The sequence below is a fragment of the Emiliania huxleyi genome (assembly GCF_000372725.1).
Source record: "Emiliania huxleyi CCMP1516 chromosome Unknown EMIHUscaffold_18, whole genome shotgun sequence".
Taxonomy (NCBI): domain Eukaryota; phylum Haptophyta; order Isochrysidales; family Noelaerhabdaceae; genus Emiliania; species Emiliania huxleyi.
The window spans coordinates 937,370-949,753 of NW_005200784.1; the positions used below are offsets into that span (position 1 = coordinate 937,370).

The 12,384-nt window shown below is 67.1% G+C and overlaps 4 protein-coding genes across 4 annotated transcripts; 2 read left to right on the top strand and 2 right to left on the bottom strand.

The window, feature by feature from the left end:
- Nucleotides 1-2,305: 2,305 nt before the first annotated feature.
- EMIHUDRAFT_434425 (n-acetyl-gamma-glutamyl-phosphate reductase) lies at nucleotides 2,306-3,867 on the top strand. The gene is made up of 4 exons (XM_005783528.1): nucleotides 2,306-3,013; nucleotides 3,155-3,222; nucleotides 3,397-3,456; nucleotides 3,528-3,867. Exons 1-4 carry the CDS (start codon nucleotides 2,314-2,316, stop codon nucleotides 3,765-3,767), a joined length of 1,068 nt encoding a protein of 355 aa, XP_005783585.1. The 5' UTR covers nucleotides 2,306-2,313; the 3' UTR covers nucleotides 3,768-3,867.
- A 270-nt stretch (nucleotides 3,868-4,137) lies between these two features.
- On the bottom strand, nucleotides 4,138-5,725 carry EMIHUDRAFT_99379 (hypothetical protein; the record flags this gene model as incomplete). The annotated part of the gene is made up of 3 exons (XM_005783529.1): nucleotides 4,138-4,530; nucleotides 4,651-5,128; nucleotides 5,271-5,725. The coding sequence occupies 3 exons, from the start codon at nucleotides 5,723-5,725 to the stop codon at nucleotides 4,138-4,140; spliced, it is 1,326 nt and encodes a 441-aa protein (XP_005783586.1).
- Nucleotides 5,726-7,240: 1,515 nt separating this feature from the next.
- EMIHUDRAFT_426724 (diphthamide biosynthesis protein) lies at nucleotides 7,241-9,630 on the top strand (the record flags this gene model as incomplete). The annotated part of the gene is made up of 4 exons (XM_005783530.1): nucleotides 7,241-7,720; nucleotides 7,794-8,216; nucleotides 8,298-8,576; nucleotides 8,651-9,630. 4 exons carry the CDS (start codon nucleotides 7,241-7,243, stop codon nucleotides 9,482-9,484), a joined length of 2,016 nt encoding a protein of 671 aa, XP_005783587.1. The 3' UTR covers nucleotides 9,485-9,630.
- Nucleotides 9,631-9,652: 22 nt separating this feature from the next.
- On the bottom strand, nucleotides 9,653-10,864 carry EMIHUDRAFT_434426 (hypothetical protein). Its single transcript, XM_005783531.1, has one exon. It carries the CDS (start codon nucleotides 10,857-10,859, stop codon nucleotides 9,858-9,860), a length of 1,002 nt encoding a protein of 333 aa, XP_005783588.1. The 5' UTR covers nucleotides 10,860-10,864; the 3' UTR covers nucleotides 9,653-9,857.
- Between the last annotated feature and the right edge of the window lie 1,520 nt (nucleotides 10,865-12,384).

The window sequence follows — 12,384 nt, forward strand, 5'->3', positions numbered from 1 at the left end:
GCGGGCACGTCGCGAGCACAGGAGCGCGCGGGTGCCGTGCTAGCCTTCGATGTTATGAAACAAACGCAAAAGGCGGACACACGCATGGCATATCGCTCTCGGGCCCACAGACATCCCGCACACCCGCCGCCCCCCCCTTCTCGCCCGCCCCGGCCGGGAGAAAGGGGAGTGACAGTTTGGGACGGCAACAGAACGAGTATCTTGCACTCCCATGTTCAAGAACGCAGAGAAAGGACTGGGGGTGGTCCGGCCCACAAGTCCGTCTCATGGCCCCAACTGACCGATCTACCGCACTGAACACTTGCGCCCCCTCGCTCCCAACCCATCCATCCACCTCGCCGAGCCGCGCCGCGCTATATCGGGCGATCTCGCCGCGCACACACACGAACACACACGGCGAGCGTCGCGCAGCGGCACCGCACCTGCTCAAAAAAGGAAGGGCCTGGTTGGAGCCACGGGGGTCGGGGCTCACGTACTCGCTCGGAGCGCCGCCTCACTCTGCGCCACTTTGAGGCGTTGAGCCCGCGACGGTGAGGCGGCGCCCCGCGCGGCGCGTTCATCGCCCTCCACGTCGACCCCTGCGCGCACCGCTCATCTTGGCCCTGAGGGAGGGTGTAGAGGATGTAGAGTGTAGAGCGCTGTAGAGCGGTAGAGCTGTAGAGCGCTGTAGAGCTGTAGAGCGCTGTAGAGCTGTAGAGCTCTACATCCGGCGCGGGACGATGTGAGTCGCCTGTAGAGCGCTGTAGAGCGCGATTTTGCTGTAGAGTTGGTTGTAGAGGCTCTACAGCCAAACCGCCGGGAAGGCAGTGACTCAAAGAGGTCGAGCCGCGCTAATGGGGTGTCTCCGAGCTTACTGGAGCTCTGATGGACGGCCTTGACTACCCTGACACACAGAGAGTCACTCTGACGGCACACAACACCGCTACGCCGAGCCGAGCTGACGCGCCGAGGCGCCGGCCAGTCGCAGCCGTGAGGCATGCCACAGCAGCAGAGGCACCTGCCACCCATTGGGCGGGCAGACAGAAGGCCAGGGCAGCACTGGCAAGTGCAACGCGCCTCATGTCGGAGAGCGACCGTGCCTCGTTCGCCGCTTATGATGTAGAGTTTGTTGTAGAGATTTCACGTTGTAGAGCGCCTCTACATCGCTCTACAGGCGACTCACATCGTCACGCGCCGGATGTAGAGCTCTACAGCTCTACAGCGCTCCAGAGCGCTCTACATCTCTACAGCTCTACAGCGCTCTAACACTCTACATCCTCTACACCCTCCCTCAGCCATTGAACCCCTTGTGTTGAGGTTGAAGTTGGTGTCGGCGAGGTTGAGGTACTCGACGCCCAAGGTGCAAGGAGTTGAAATCGGAGAGCGAGACGCCGAGGAGCGCCGCCTTGTTCTGGATGTAGGGCACGTCCTTGCCCTCGTTCGCCGCGAGCGCAACGTGGAGGACGCGCTGCGCGCCGCTGTCGGTGCCGGCGGCCGCCGCAGCGGCCATCTCGCACTCATCTGTCTGGTAGGCGTCCATGCTGGTGTGTGTGGCTGTTGGCGTCGACGACGTCCATGCGAGCGCTCGCTGTCGAGCTGCTCGTCGAGGCCGTATGCGCGGGGCGCCGTTGATGCCGCGTCAGTGCAACGAATTCTTACTCGCACAACACTGGGCACGGGACTGGCGCGCACTCACGGAAATTCTTACTCGTACTGTCGTAGCCTAAAGTCTGGGCAGGTTGTCGGGGACACGATCCCGGCGTGAACACGACTAACTGACGGATCCGCTCCTGACAGTCGCACGCGCCGCTCTGTGGCGCGTGCGACTGTCTTTGTTTGAAGTAAAAAGTCGAATCAGAGCGCCGTCGGCGTTGTCCCCGGATTTTCTCCCCAGGACCGCCCGTCCGGCACCGCTCCGGGACGCACGCCGGCGAAGCACCATCAAGCTGCTGTACGGCCCCGGCATCGCCTCCCCTGGCTTAGCTCTCAGTCAAGATATTGTGCACATGGGTGGCCTCTACAATATACTCACTGACACTGAACCTCCCAGAGCTCGTCCCGGTCCGCCACGGCCATCCTCGTCCTCCGGCGGGCCCCCGGCCGCGGCGCGGTGCGGCGGCGTCACAAATCCGACTACAGAGCACCGGGACGCGGTCGGGCGATCTAAGGCCCAGTGAGGCGTATGCATTGCCCATCCAGGGCTATCACCTGGACCCATCAACAGGCGCCTGCGGCGCCGTGGTCAGGAGCTGCTGCTCCAACCTGTTCACACTTTCGTACTGTCGTAGTATCGGGCCTCGCTTTGCTCGTGCCGGGGCCGCTTTCGGCTACCCGATGCTCTCGCTCCTCCTCGCCTCCTCGCCCAGCTTCACCGCGCGGCCTCTGCCGCCGCCGCGGGCGCGTTGCACGCCTGATGTGCTCATGGCGGCCGTCTTCATCGATGGCGAGGCGGGCACGACCGGGCTGCAGGTCCGCGGCAGGCTCAGCACTCGGGACGACATCGACCTCATCACGCTGCCCGAGGAGTCGAGGAAGGACCCTGCCGCGCGGGCCGAGGCCATCAACAAGGCCGACGCCGTGATCCTCTGCCTGCCGGACGCGGCTGCCATCGAGGCGGCCGCGCTCGTCGCGGCCGACAACGACCGGACGGTGCTCATCGACGCGAGCACCGCGCACCGCACGAATGCAGAGTGGGCCTACGGCTTTCCCGAGCTCTCGGGCGCGCAGCGCTCGAAGATCGCCGCGTCGAAGCGGATCGCCAACCCGGGCTGCTACGCGACGGGCTTCATCTCGCTGCTCGGCCCGCTGGTCGGCGCGGGAGCGGTGCGGCGCGAGGCGCGGCTGGTGACGTCGGCGGTGTCGGGCTACTCGGGGGGCGGGAACCCGCTCATCGCGGTCTACGAGGGCGCGGAGCACGAGCCGTGGGGCGCCTACGGCTTCTCGCTCTCGCACAAGCACCTGCCCGAGATGGCCGCCTTCTCGGGCCTCGACCGGCCGCCCATCTTCATGCCGGCGGTGGGGGACTTTGCGCAAGGCGCGCGCGCCGGGAGGGGCGGGAGGGCCAGTGCGCAGGGGTGGGTGAGGGGCGGGCGGCTGGAAACGTCTCCGCGCTGAGCCTCCTCCCCAGGCGTGGTCAGCTATTAATATTAACATGCATTCCTCCCGCGCGGAACAGGCATGGTTGTGTCTGTGCCGCTGCACTACGACTCCGACCTCGAGCCCGCCTTTGCCGAGGGCGAGGGGGTGGGGCCCTCGCCGGCCCATCGCCCCCTCGGCCACTCACCCCCCGCACGACCACGCCCTCGCTCTCTCGCCCTCGCCGCCCTCGCCACCTCGCCATATCGCCGCTGCCCTCGCCCTCGCCGCCCTCGCCAAAGCGCTGCAGAGCCGCGCGCCAGCCAACTGCTCGCCCCTCAGGTCGGCGAGCGACTTCACGCGGCGCTGGCAGCCCACTACGCCGACGAGCACTTCGTCTCGGTGGGCGGCCGAGGCGTGAGGCGTGCGGCAGCCTGTGCAGCCCACCCCGGCCCGCCCCTCGGCTGCTTTAGGTGATGAGCTTGGGCGAGGAGGCGTGGAAGGAGGAGGGGCTGCTTGAGCGAGGCGCTTTCCTCCGGCCAGACGCCCTCAACGACTCGAACCACCTCCAGATCTTTGTGTACTGCAACGACGCCGCGCGCACTTGCGTCGTCGCCGCCCGGCTCGACAACCTCGGCAAGGGTGCCTCGGGCGCCGCGGTGCAGAACCTGAACATCGCGCTCGGCCTCGATGAGCGGACGAGCCTCGAGTAGGGCCTGTCTAGCCCTTGGGGCAGGGCGCTCGGCGGGCCACCCTCGCGGTAGGCATAAAACAAGTTTAGGTCGTTGAGCATTATAGACAATAGAGGACCCGACCGCGGGCCACCGCGCCGCGATTCCCCTTCCGCCCCGCGGGGCTTGGGCCTTGTGGCCGCCGCTCTCTTGGACACTGATCACTGTTCCGTCGACGAGGACGTTTTCAATCACTGTATTCGCTCTCTCGATCACCGAAAGCTTTTTTCGTGTGTGGATTTCGTCGCATTTCGAGACCCTCGCGCGCTCGCCTGGCCCAACAGCCTATACCTCCTCACGTCGTATCTCGCAGCTCTCACGGACACGCGGCCCCCGGCGGGATGGAGACGTATCAGTGATCGCTGTCGAACGTGACGACCGTCGCCCGCGCGAGGGTGTCACACGCCACGGAGGTATCATAGCCCGCCGCCTCAAGCGCCGCTTCGAAGCGCCTGACCGCGCCCGCGTCCGGCGAGGCGCGCAGCACAGCCTCGGCGTCGGCCGGTGCGTCGCGAGGCAGCGCGTTCAGCTGGAACGCGTGCAGGACGGCGCGGCGCGCGTCTGCGGCGGTCGCGCCGCGGCGAAGGAGGACGTGGGAGCGAGGCGTGCGGCCCTCCTCCCGGCGGAGGACCAGGTGCCGCTCGCCCGCCGCCTCGAGCGCGGCGGCTACCTCGAGCACGCGCGAGGCGCCGCCGCACTCGCGCGCGACCGCCTCGAGCCCGTGGCCGAGCAGCACGCCAGCCGCCTGCGGCGCGGAGGTGCGGCCGTGTCGCCTGGCTCGAGTCTCGGGCGGCCTAACCTCGACCCTAGCCCCGACTAGCCTACCCCTACCCGGCGCCTGGCTCGAGTCGGGCAGGCGAGCCACTTTGTCCCACGCCGCGAGCGCGGAGGGCGGCGGCAGCGAGCCCGAGCGAGCAAAGGCGGACCAGCACCGGGCCAGCCGCCTCGCGTTCATGGGCGTCGTCAGCGCGAGCAGCTTGAGCCCTCTCTCACACGCGACGAGGTGGAGCGCGGTCAGCGTGCCGAACCAGCACCACGCGCCTGCCTCGCCGCCCGCGCTCGCCAGCCCGAAGCGAGCAATCAGCAGGGACAGGGCGAGGCCGACAAGTCCAGAGAGGGTCCCGACAGCGCCGCCCTTGGCGCTGATCTCCGCCATCCCGGCGCCGCGAGTACTCCAGTGGAGCGAGATGGCGGCGTTGGCGCCTCCCGCCAGCACGCCGCACAGCGCCTTGAAGACGCTCGCGGCGCAGAGCAGCGGCAAGAAGAGGCCGCGGTGCCGAAGCCGCACCGCCAGCATCTCGCAGCATAGGCCGATGTCCACCGCGACGTCGCCGGCGAACCGCCTATTTAGTCACCGGCGGCGCGAGTGGCTCTCTCTTCTCAGAGCTGTCCGGCTCTTCTTTGCGTTCTCCTCCTCTCTCCTCTCTCCTCTCTCCTCTCTCCTCTCTCCTCTCTCCTCTCTCCTCTCCGAGCCTATTTAGTCACCAGCGCCGCGTGTCGCCGCCCAGCCGAGAGCCGAGGATCGAGGCCGCGCCGAGATTCGCGAGCATCCCGGCGCCGTCGCGGCAGATCCACTGCAGTGTTGCTGCCGCTGCAGTCGCGGTCTCGTCTCCAACGCCCAGGCCTGCCAACACCCGGGACGTGGCGAGCACATTTCGAAGCTGCGTGGTCAGATCCTGGGCGACGTGCCAGAACTGGTACCGAAGATACTCTTGCGGCACGGTGGCGGGCCAGCCAGCCGGCAGCAGCGCCTGCTTGGCCGTTTGGAGGCTCCAGCTCTTTGCGGCGCGGCCGGCGTCTACCGACGGCCTGCGCAGCAAGACGGCGTGGCTGCGATCGCGCACGAGCGCGACGCCGCTGCGCTCCTCGCAGAGACGCGCCGACGGCTGGCTGTTTGGGGCGAGAGCAGCCAGCACGGGCGAGAGCAGCAGGAGCGCCATCAGCGCAGCGTGGTTGCCGGAGGCTCGACCCGAAGGTGACGGAGGTGATGTCGGTGTTTGTGAAGGCGTGCTGCAGCGAGGGCGCGGGGCGTGGCGGCTCGCGTTGGGGGCGTCGGGAGAACGCGGGAGCAACCAGGTCCCTTCCAGAGAAAGAAAGAAACATGACGACAAAACTTCCTCGCACAACACTGGGCACGGGACTGGCGCGCACTGGCACTAACACAGGTACACCGAAAGAAACGGAGAACCCAAGGGAGGGATGGGAGCAGGATGGGAGAACGGCACGCCGCCACATAAAAAAATTTAAGGAGAGGGGTGTGATGCGCTAGCCGTCGCCCACCCTTGGGCGTCCGCCTCTTCCTATCTCTCTTCGCAGTCTCTCGCCGATTCTCGCTGCAACCTTCATGCCACCTCGCGGTCGTCCCACTCTCGTCGTTCTCTCCCTTGTCATTTCCTCCTCTGTCGCGTCGCTCTCCTCTGCCTCGTTCTGCGACGCCGCCGCCGCCTGCCGGTCCCTTGTTCGCGCGGCTTCTCCCGCCTCTCGGCGCAACTCCGCCCTCCTGGCGGCATATTTTGGCCCCTCGAGTTTATCAAGCTCTCCTCGCGCAAGGACGACTCTTCTGACTCCCACTGCGATCATTTGCCACCCAGTCATGTCGTTGCTCAGGTCCACTCTCTCTTCGAACACTTGTGCCTCCACGGATGATGCTGGCGCTGGGGTCCCCTTCGGGTGCATCGTGACAGCTGACGACGGGATTTCCACTGGTTCGTCCTCCTCTGAGTCGTCTTCCCCGGCTTCCTTCCGCTCGGCTCTACGTTCGGTACGTTCGGCGTGGCTCACCCTCCATGCCGTGAACAGGCGCTTTATCCACTCTATATTCTTCTCTCGTTCCTCTGCCCGTGCCTTGGTCTTGTCGTTGTTTCGCACCCATGTCTGTATGGCAGTCGAGGCTGCCTTCCCCACTGCCTGTAGTTCACTCGTCACCTCTCCCGCGAGCTCCCTTCTCTTTCTTTCGGGTATGGAGTCCGTGAGTGCGGGTAGCGTGCAGGCAATCACGGGCGCTATTTTGTCGTACTCCTCTTCGGCGAGCGCTCCAAATCTAGACCCTTTCGCCTTTAAGGATGCTGCTCTCGCTCGTCTCAGGAATGTGGCGGTGTCTTTTGAGTCCGGCGCCTCCCGTTCAACTCTTGCTGTCGCCCTCGCCGTGTGTTTGTCGAGCTTCCGCATGAAGTAACGCGCCTCTTCCTTATTTCCAGCGCAGCTGCCGCTCAGTATGTGCGCCAACGACGCCTGTGGTGGCTCACTGTCTTCTTGTTTCCAGTCGTGAGTCCCAGTCTCTCTACAGTTCTCCGAGTCTCCTCCTCGCCTCGCGCGCCTCTTTTGTGGCCTCATCCCTAGCCGCTTTGCACGCTCTGCAATAAATAAATAAATAAATAAAACGGACACACCAAACAAGGGGTGGGCTCTGCAGTCCAGTTTATAGTCGAGAGCATTCGATTTCTTGCTGTGACTCCATGGACGCGGCACCTCCTGCCGCCGGCCGTGTCGTCGCGCCGTCAGCCGCGACGGCTCGGCCGCGCCCTCGCTTCACCGGGCTCTCAGCCAGGCCCGGGTCGGCCGGCGGCAGCGCTGCCGCCCCGCCTGCCGGTGGCAGCGGCGACGCGACCGCCATCGTGCCGCAAAAGGCGCCGCGGCCGCGCCGCCGCTTCATCTCGCAGATTCCGCCTTCGATCGCCGATGACCCGGAGCTCCAGTCGGCCCTGGGCGCGCTGCCGTCCAACTACAACTTTGAGGTGCCAAAGACCATCTGGCGGCTCCAGCAGCTCAAGGCGTCGGCCGTCGCACTGCAGTTCCCCGAGGGCCTGCTCATGTATGCGACGACGATTGCCGACATCCTCGAGCGCTTCGCGGGCGTGTCGGCCGTCATCATGGGCGACGTCACGTACGGCGCCTGCTGCGTCGACGACATCTCTGCGGCGGCGCTCGGCTGCCAGGTGCGGCCCCGCCTCCTCGGCTGGCGGCTGCTGGATGGCGTCCCTCTGACCCCGCCCCGGCCCGGCCTCGCAGCTGCTGGTGCACTACGGCCACTCGTGCCTCGTGCCGGTCGATCAGATGGAGACCGACGTGCTGTACGTCTTTGTCGAGATTGCCATCGACACCGCGCACCTGGTCGACTCGCTGCGGCTCGCCTTCACGTCAGCGCCGTTCGGGCCCGCCACGCGGCTCGCGCTCTGCGGCACGATCCAATTCGCCGGCTCGCTGCACGCGGTCCGCGCCGCCCTCGAGCCGCACCTCGCCTCGGTGACGGTCCCGCAGTGCAAGCCGCTCTCCGCCGGCGAGACGCTCGGCTGCACCTCCCCGAAGCTGCACGACGTGGACGCGGTCGCCTTCGTGGCGGACGGCCGCTTCCACCCCGAGTCGGTGATGATCTCCAACCCGAGCGTCCCGCTCTACCGCTACGACCCGTACTCGAAGCAGCTCACACTCGAGGTGCGCGAGCACGCGCCGACCTTGGCCCCGCTGACCCCTCGCCCCCACCCACCCCGCCCCCGCCCCCGCCCCCGCCCCCAGGTGTACGAGCACGCGCGGATGCACGAGCTGCGGCGCGCCGCCGTCGCCACCGCCGCAAGGGCGCGCAGCTGGGGCATCGTCCTCGGCACGCTCGGCCGGCAGGGGTCGCCCGCCGTGCTCGGACACGTGCAGCGTATGCTCGCGGCGCGGAGGATGCCCTTCGTCACCGTGCTCCTGTCGGAGGTCTTCCCCGCCAAGCTCGCCGCCTTCGGCGAGGTCGAGGCGTGGGTGCAGATCTGCTGCCCGCGCCTCTCCGTCGACTGGGGGCACGCCTTTCCGGTGCCGCTCCCCTCGCTGCACGGTGCGGGCACCTCCCAGAACCCTGCCAGGCACCTCGCATCCCCTCTCTGCAGGTGCCGCTCCTCTCGCCTTACGAGGCGGAGGTCGCGCTCGGCGCCTCGGAGTGGCTCTCAACCTACCCGATGGACTACTACTCCAAGGCGGGCGGCACGTGGGCAAACTACGCGCTCGAGCATGACCGTAAGGCCAGCCGCGAGCGCTGCTGCAAGAGGGCGGCCGCGGTGGAGGCCGCGGAGGGCGGTTGCGGGCAGGGCGGCTGCGGGCAGGGCGGCTGCGGGCAGGGCGCTACGCCCTCTCCGCCGCCCTCGCCGCCCGCGTCGCCGCCCTCCTCGCCGCGCGCGAGCGGCGAGGCGAGCGGCTGTTTGGCGGGAGGGGGAGGCTACTCGCTGGTGGACGACGGCGTGCGTCACGGCGGCGGGCTGCTCGAGCGGTGCTGCGCGCTCGAGAGGCGGTGCTTCGCAAAGCACGAGGCGATGGACCTCCCCGCCGAGACGCGCGGCCGCGGCGCCCTCCTCATCTGCGCCATTGCGGCGCCCGCGTGGCCTGACTTGGGCAGCATCGCCGCCGCGGGCGACGGCCGGCCGCCGCCGCCGCAGGTGGCGGGGTACCTCGTGCTGCAGCGCTCCTCCCTCGCGGCCTCCGTCGCGAAGCTCGTGGTCGCACCGGCGCACCGGCGCCAGGGCCTCGGCCGGCGGCTGCTCGAGCGCGCCCTCCAGATCGCGAGGGAGGGGCGCGCGCAGCTGTGCAGCCTCAATGTCGACACGAGCAACGAGCCCGCCCTGACGCTCTACCGCGGCGTCGGATTCCGCGTCGCCTCCACGCGGAGAGACTATTACTGCGTCGGCCGCGACGCATACGCGATGGAGGTTTCGCTGGCAGAGCAGTGAGCGGTGCAGGCCGCGGCAAGATTGATGCAGCCCCGCAGCAAAAGTCGAGTGTCAGTCCAGTGGCAATTAGCCAATGAATTGAATGTCGCGCGGTCTCATGTGTTCCACGACCTTACGCGGAATGCAAAATATGCGTTTTACGGGGCAAAAACCAAAATGTGCAGACACTTTTTCTTTGTAGATACACAAGGAACACGAGGAGCGCTCATCCACCCGCTCACACAGCTCTCTTCCAGCGCTCTGCGGCGTGCGCGGGCACTGTCCACTGAGACTGACCCGACACCCGTGGCACCACTGTGACAGTCACCCGGGTCCACTGGCTCCCTGGATCCCTCTTCTCCACTTCACTTGTACTGCACCGCACGTATATCGACTAGGCACTCGCCGAGACGCCGCCCGCTTTGCCCTCCGTCCGCTCGGCCGCCCGCGCCAGCCCGCCCCACAGCGTGCACACGTAGGTGATGACGGACTTCTCGTCGGGCAGCGGGTAGTTCCGGGCCATGTCGCCCTCGTCGAGCAGCTGCGGCACGCCCGCCAGCTCGTCCGCTAGCCGAAAGGCGTGCGCACAGGCGCTGCGGACCTCGGGTGCGCGGAGTCGCGACCCCTCCCCGGCACACGCGCTGGACGCGAGCACGCTGGCATCGACCGCCTCTGGGAAGTAGGTGCGGAGGATCGCGAGAAAGGCGCGGCCGTCCGCAAAGGAGCGGCTCCAGTCGATGATGTGCACCGTCGGGTCGCTCTGCGCCGCCGCCGTCTCGGCCCATTTAAGCATGTGACGCATGTCGAGCTGCTCGACGGCGGGCGGACGAGGCAGGCGCAGGGCGGCGGCGCTCACGGTCCCGCTGCCAGCCCGCCGCCCGCCCCTCGCCGGCGCTCTGGGCGCGTGGGCAGCGCAGTAACGCACATCGGTGGAGGGGTCGTGATACCAGCCCGCCTCGAGCGAGACGCCGCAAGTACCGCAGCGAGGCAGGCACTGCGGGTGGAACTCAGCGCCCGCTGCCTTCATCGCCTGGCCAATGAGCGGCTGGCTGCAGAAGTGGCAAGCGCGCGCGGGCGCCGTGAAACAGCCGCGATGGTAGGCGCAGCCGCCGTGCTCCACAAAGCCCGCCGCCCGGTCGACAAAGGCGCCGCCGCAGCCGGCGCACTTGAAGCACTCGGGGTGGTAGGCGCCGCCCATGGCGCTGATGGTGCGGCCCTGCACCGGCTTGCCGCAGCCCTTGCACGCCGGAAGGCCGGCTCCGGTCTGGTCAGAGGCTCGTCCCGGGCTAGGACCTACAGCCTGACCGGAGCCGGAGGTGCAATTCGGCGGGCTCGGGCGGCCCTTGCAGTGGCACAGCCGGGCGGGCTCGCCGCAGCTGGAGCAAAACCCAGACATGGCGCCTCGCTCGCAATGCCACGTGTCGACAACTTCCTTCTCCCTTCCTTCGGGAACGGCAGAGATCGAGCGTCACTTTGTACCAACCCCCCTACTTCGTGGGGACCCCCCCGCCGGTCGGTGGTCTGCCCCCGAGGTGGACCGGACCCCCCCTCCGGTCGGTCGCTCTCTCGGCGGCGGGAGGTGTGACGACCGACCCCCCCCTCGGTCGGTGTCCTTGCCGTGAGCCCCCTGAAACGCTCTCCCTCCTTCTCGCGAACCGCCACGGGCGCTTCGAAATCGCCGGTTTTCACTATGAAAACTAGTCACGCAGCCAAGCGCCAAGGAGACTTCTTCGCCGAGGCCCGAGCGAGCCCGACCCCACACATACATGTGGAGCATCTACGTACGCAGGCAGGCCTGGTCCTGCTTGCCGTCACTTTGTACAAGCTCTGGCAGCGCTCCAGTTCTCCGTACCGCGCGCATCGTCCCTTCCGATGACTACGATGACTTGCCAGACTTGATCGCCGCCGCCGCGTCACCGGGCTCATCGGCTCCGAGTCGCCCAGCGAATGGCAATCGATGGACGCCGCTGAGCCCGGTGACGCGGGAGCGGCGTCCATCTGGAGCAACTCAGTTAATCGCGACATGCTGCGCGTTGCGCGCGGGCAGAGCTATGCCGGCAACATGATCTGCCTCGCACCCGGTCTTCACGTCTCCAAATTTTCGCGCGGGCAGAGCTTAGGCGATCCGTCCGATTCGGAGAACGAGGGCGAGGGCGAGGAGGAGGCGGAGGCGGAGGAGGAGGCGGAGGCGGAGGACGAGGACGAGGACGAGGACGAGGACGAGGACGAGGACGAGGAGAGCGACAGCGGCGACACACCCCTCAAGCTACACATCAACCTCACGACGGAGGTGGAGAGGGAGGTGGACCTCTTCTTGGAGTGTGTCGGAGGAGGAGCAGTTCACCTTCGAGGAGTTCTACTGCACGCTGCCCCCGTGGGCGCGCGGCCGGCAGAAGGAGGTGCTGGCCGCGCTCAAGCGGCTCGTCAACGGCTACAGTGTGTCGCCGGCGAAGCTAATCATGGACGACGACGACGACCAGAGCGTGTGGACATGGACGAGCTCGTGTTCCGACCCAATCCTGAGCGCGGTCTCGAGCTCAGCAACTCGGACGACGTCACTACTGGATGGCGGCCACTCGGGCGACGCTAAAGCGTCACTAACTCTCGAGGTTCTCGAGGTGGATATCCTTTTGCCGCGTTGGGTAGCGAGGATTGGTGTGACGCGATCCACGCAGGCGTGGTTTCTGACGGCCGACCGTCAGTGCACGGAGTTGCCCCTTCTCCGATTGCCCCGGCTAGTTCACGAGTTTCGCGGGAGTGACCCCATGCGTCAAACCCGAGACCTAGCGCGGGTGGGTTGGGGGGGGGCTCGCTGCAGGGAAGGGCTGTGTAAGAAGCCGATCCCCGTAGTCCTTCGGGAACGGCCTAGCCTGGCTGGCCGGCGCCGATAACATCTACCTAACTTTTATCGCGCGCTTCGA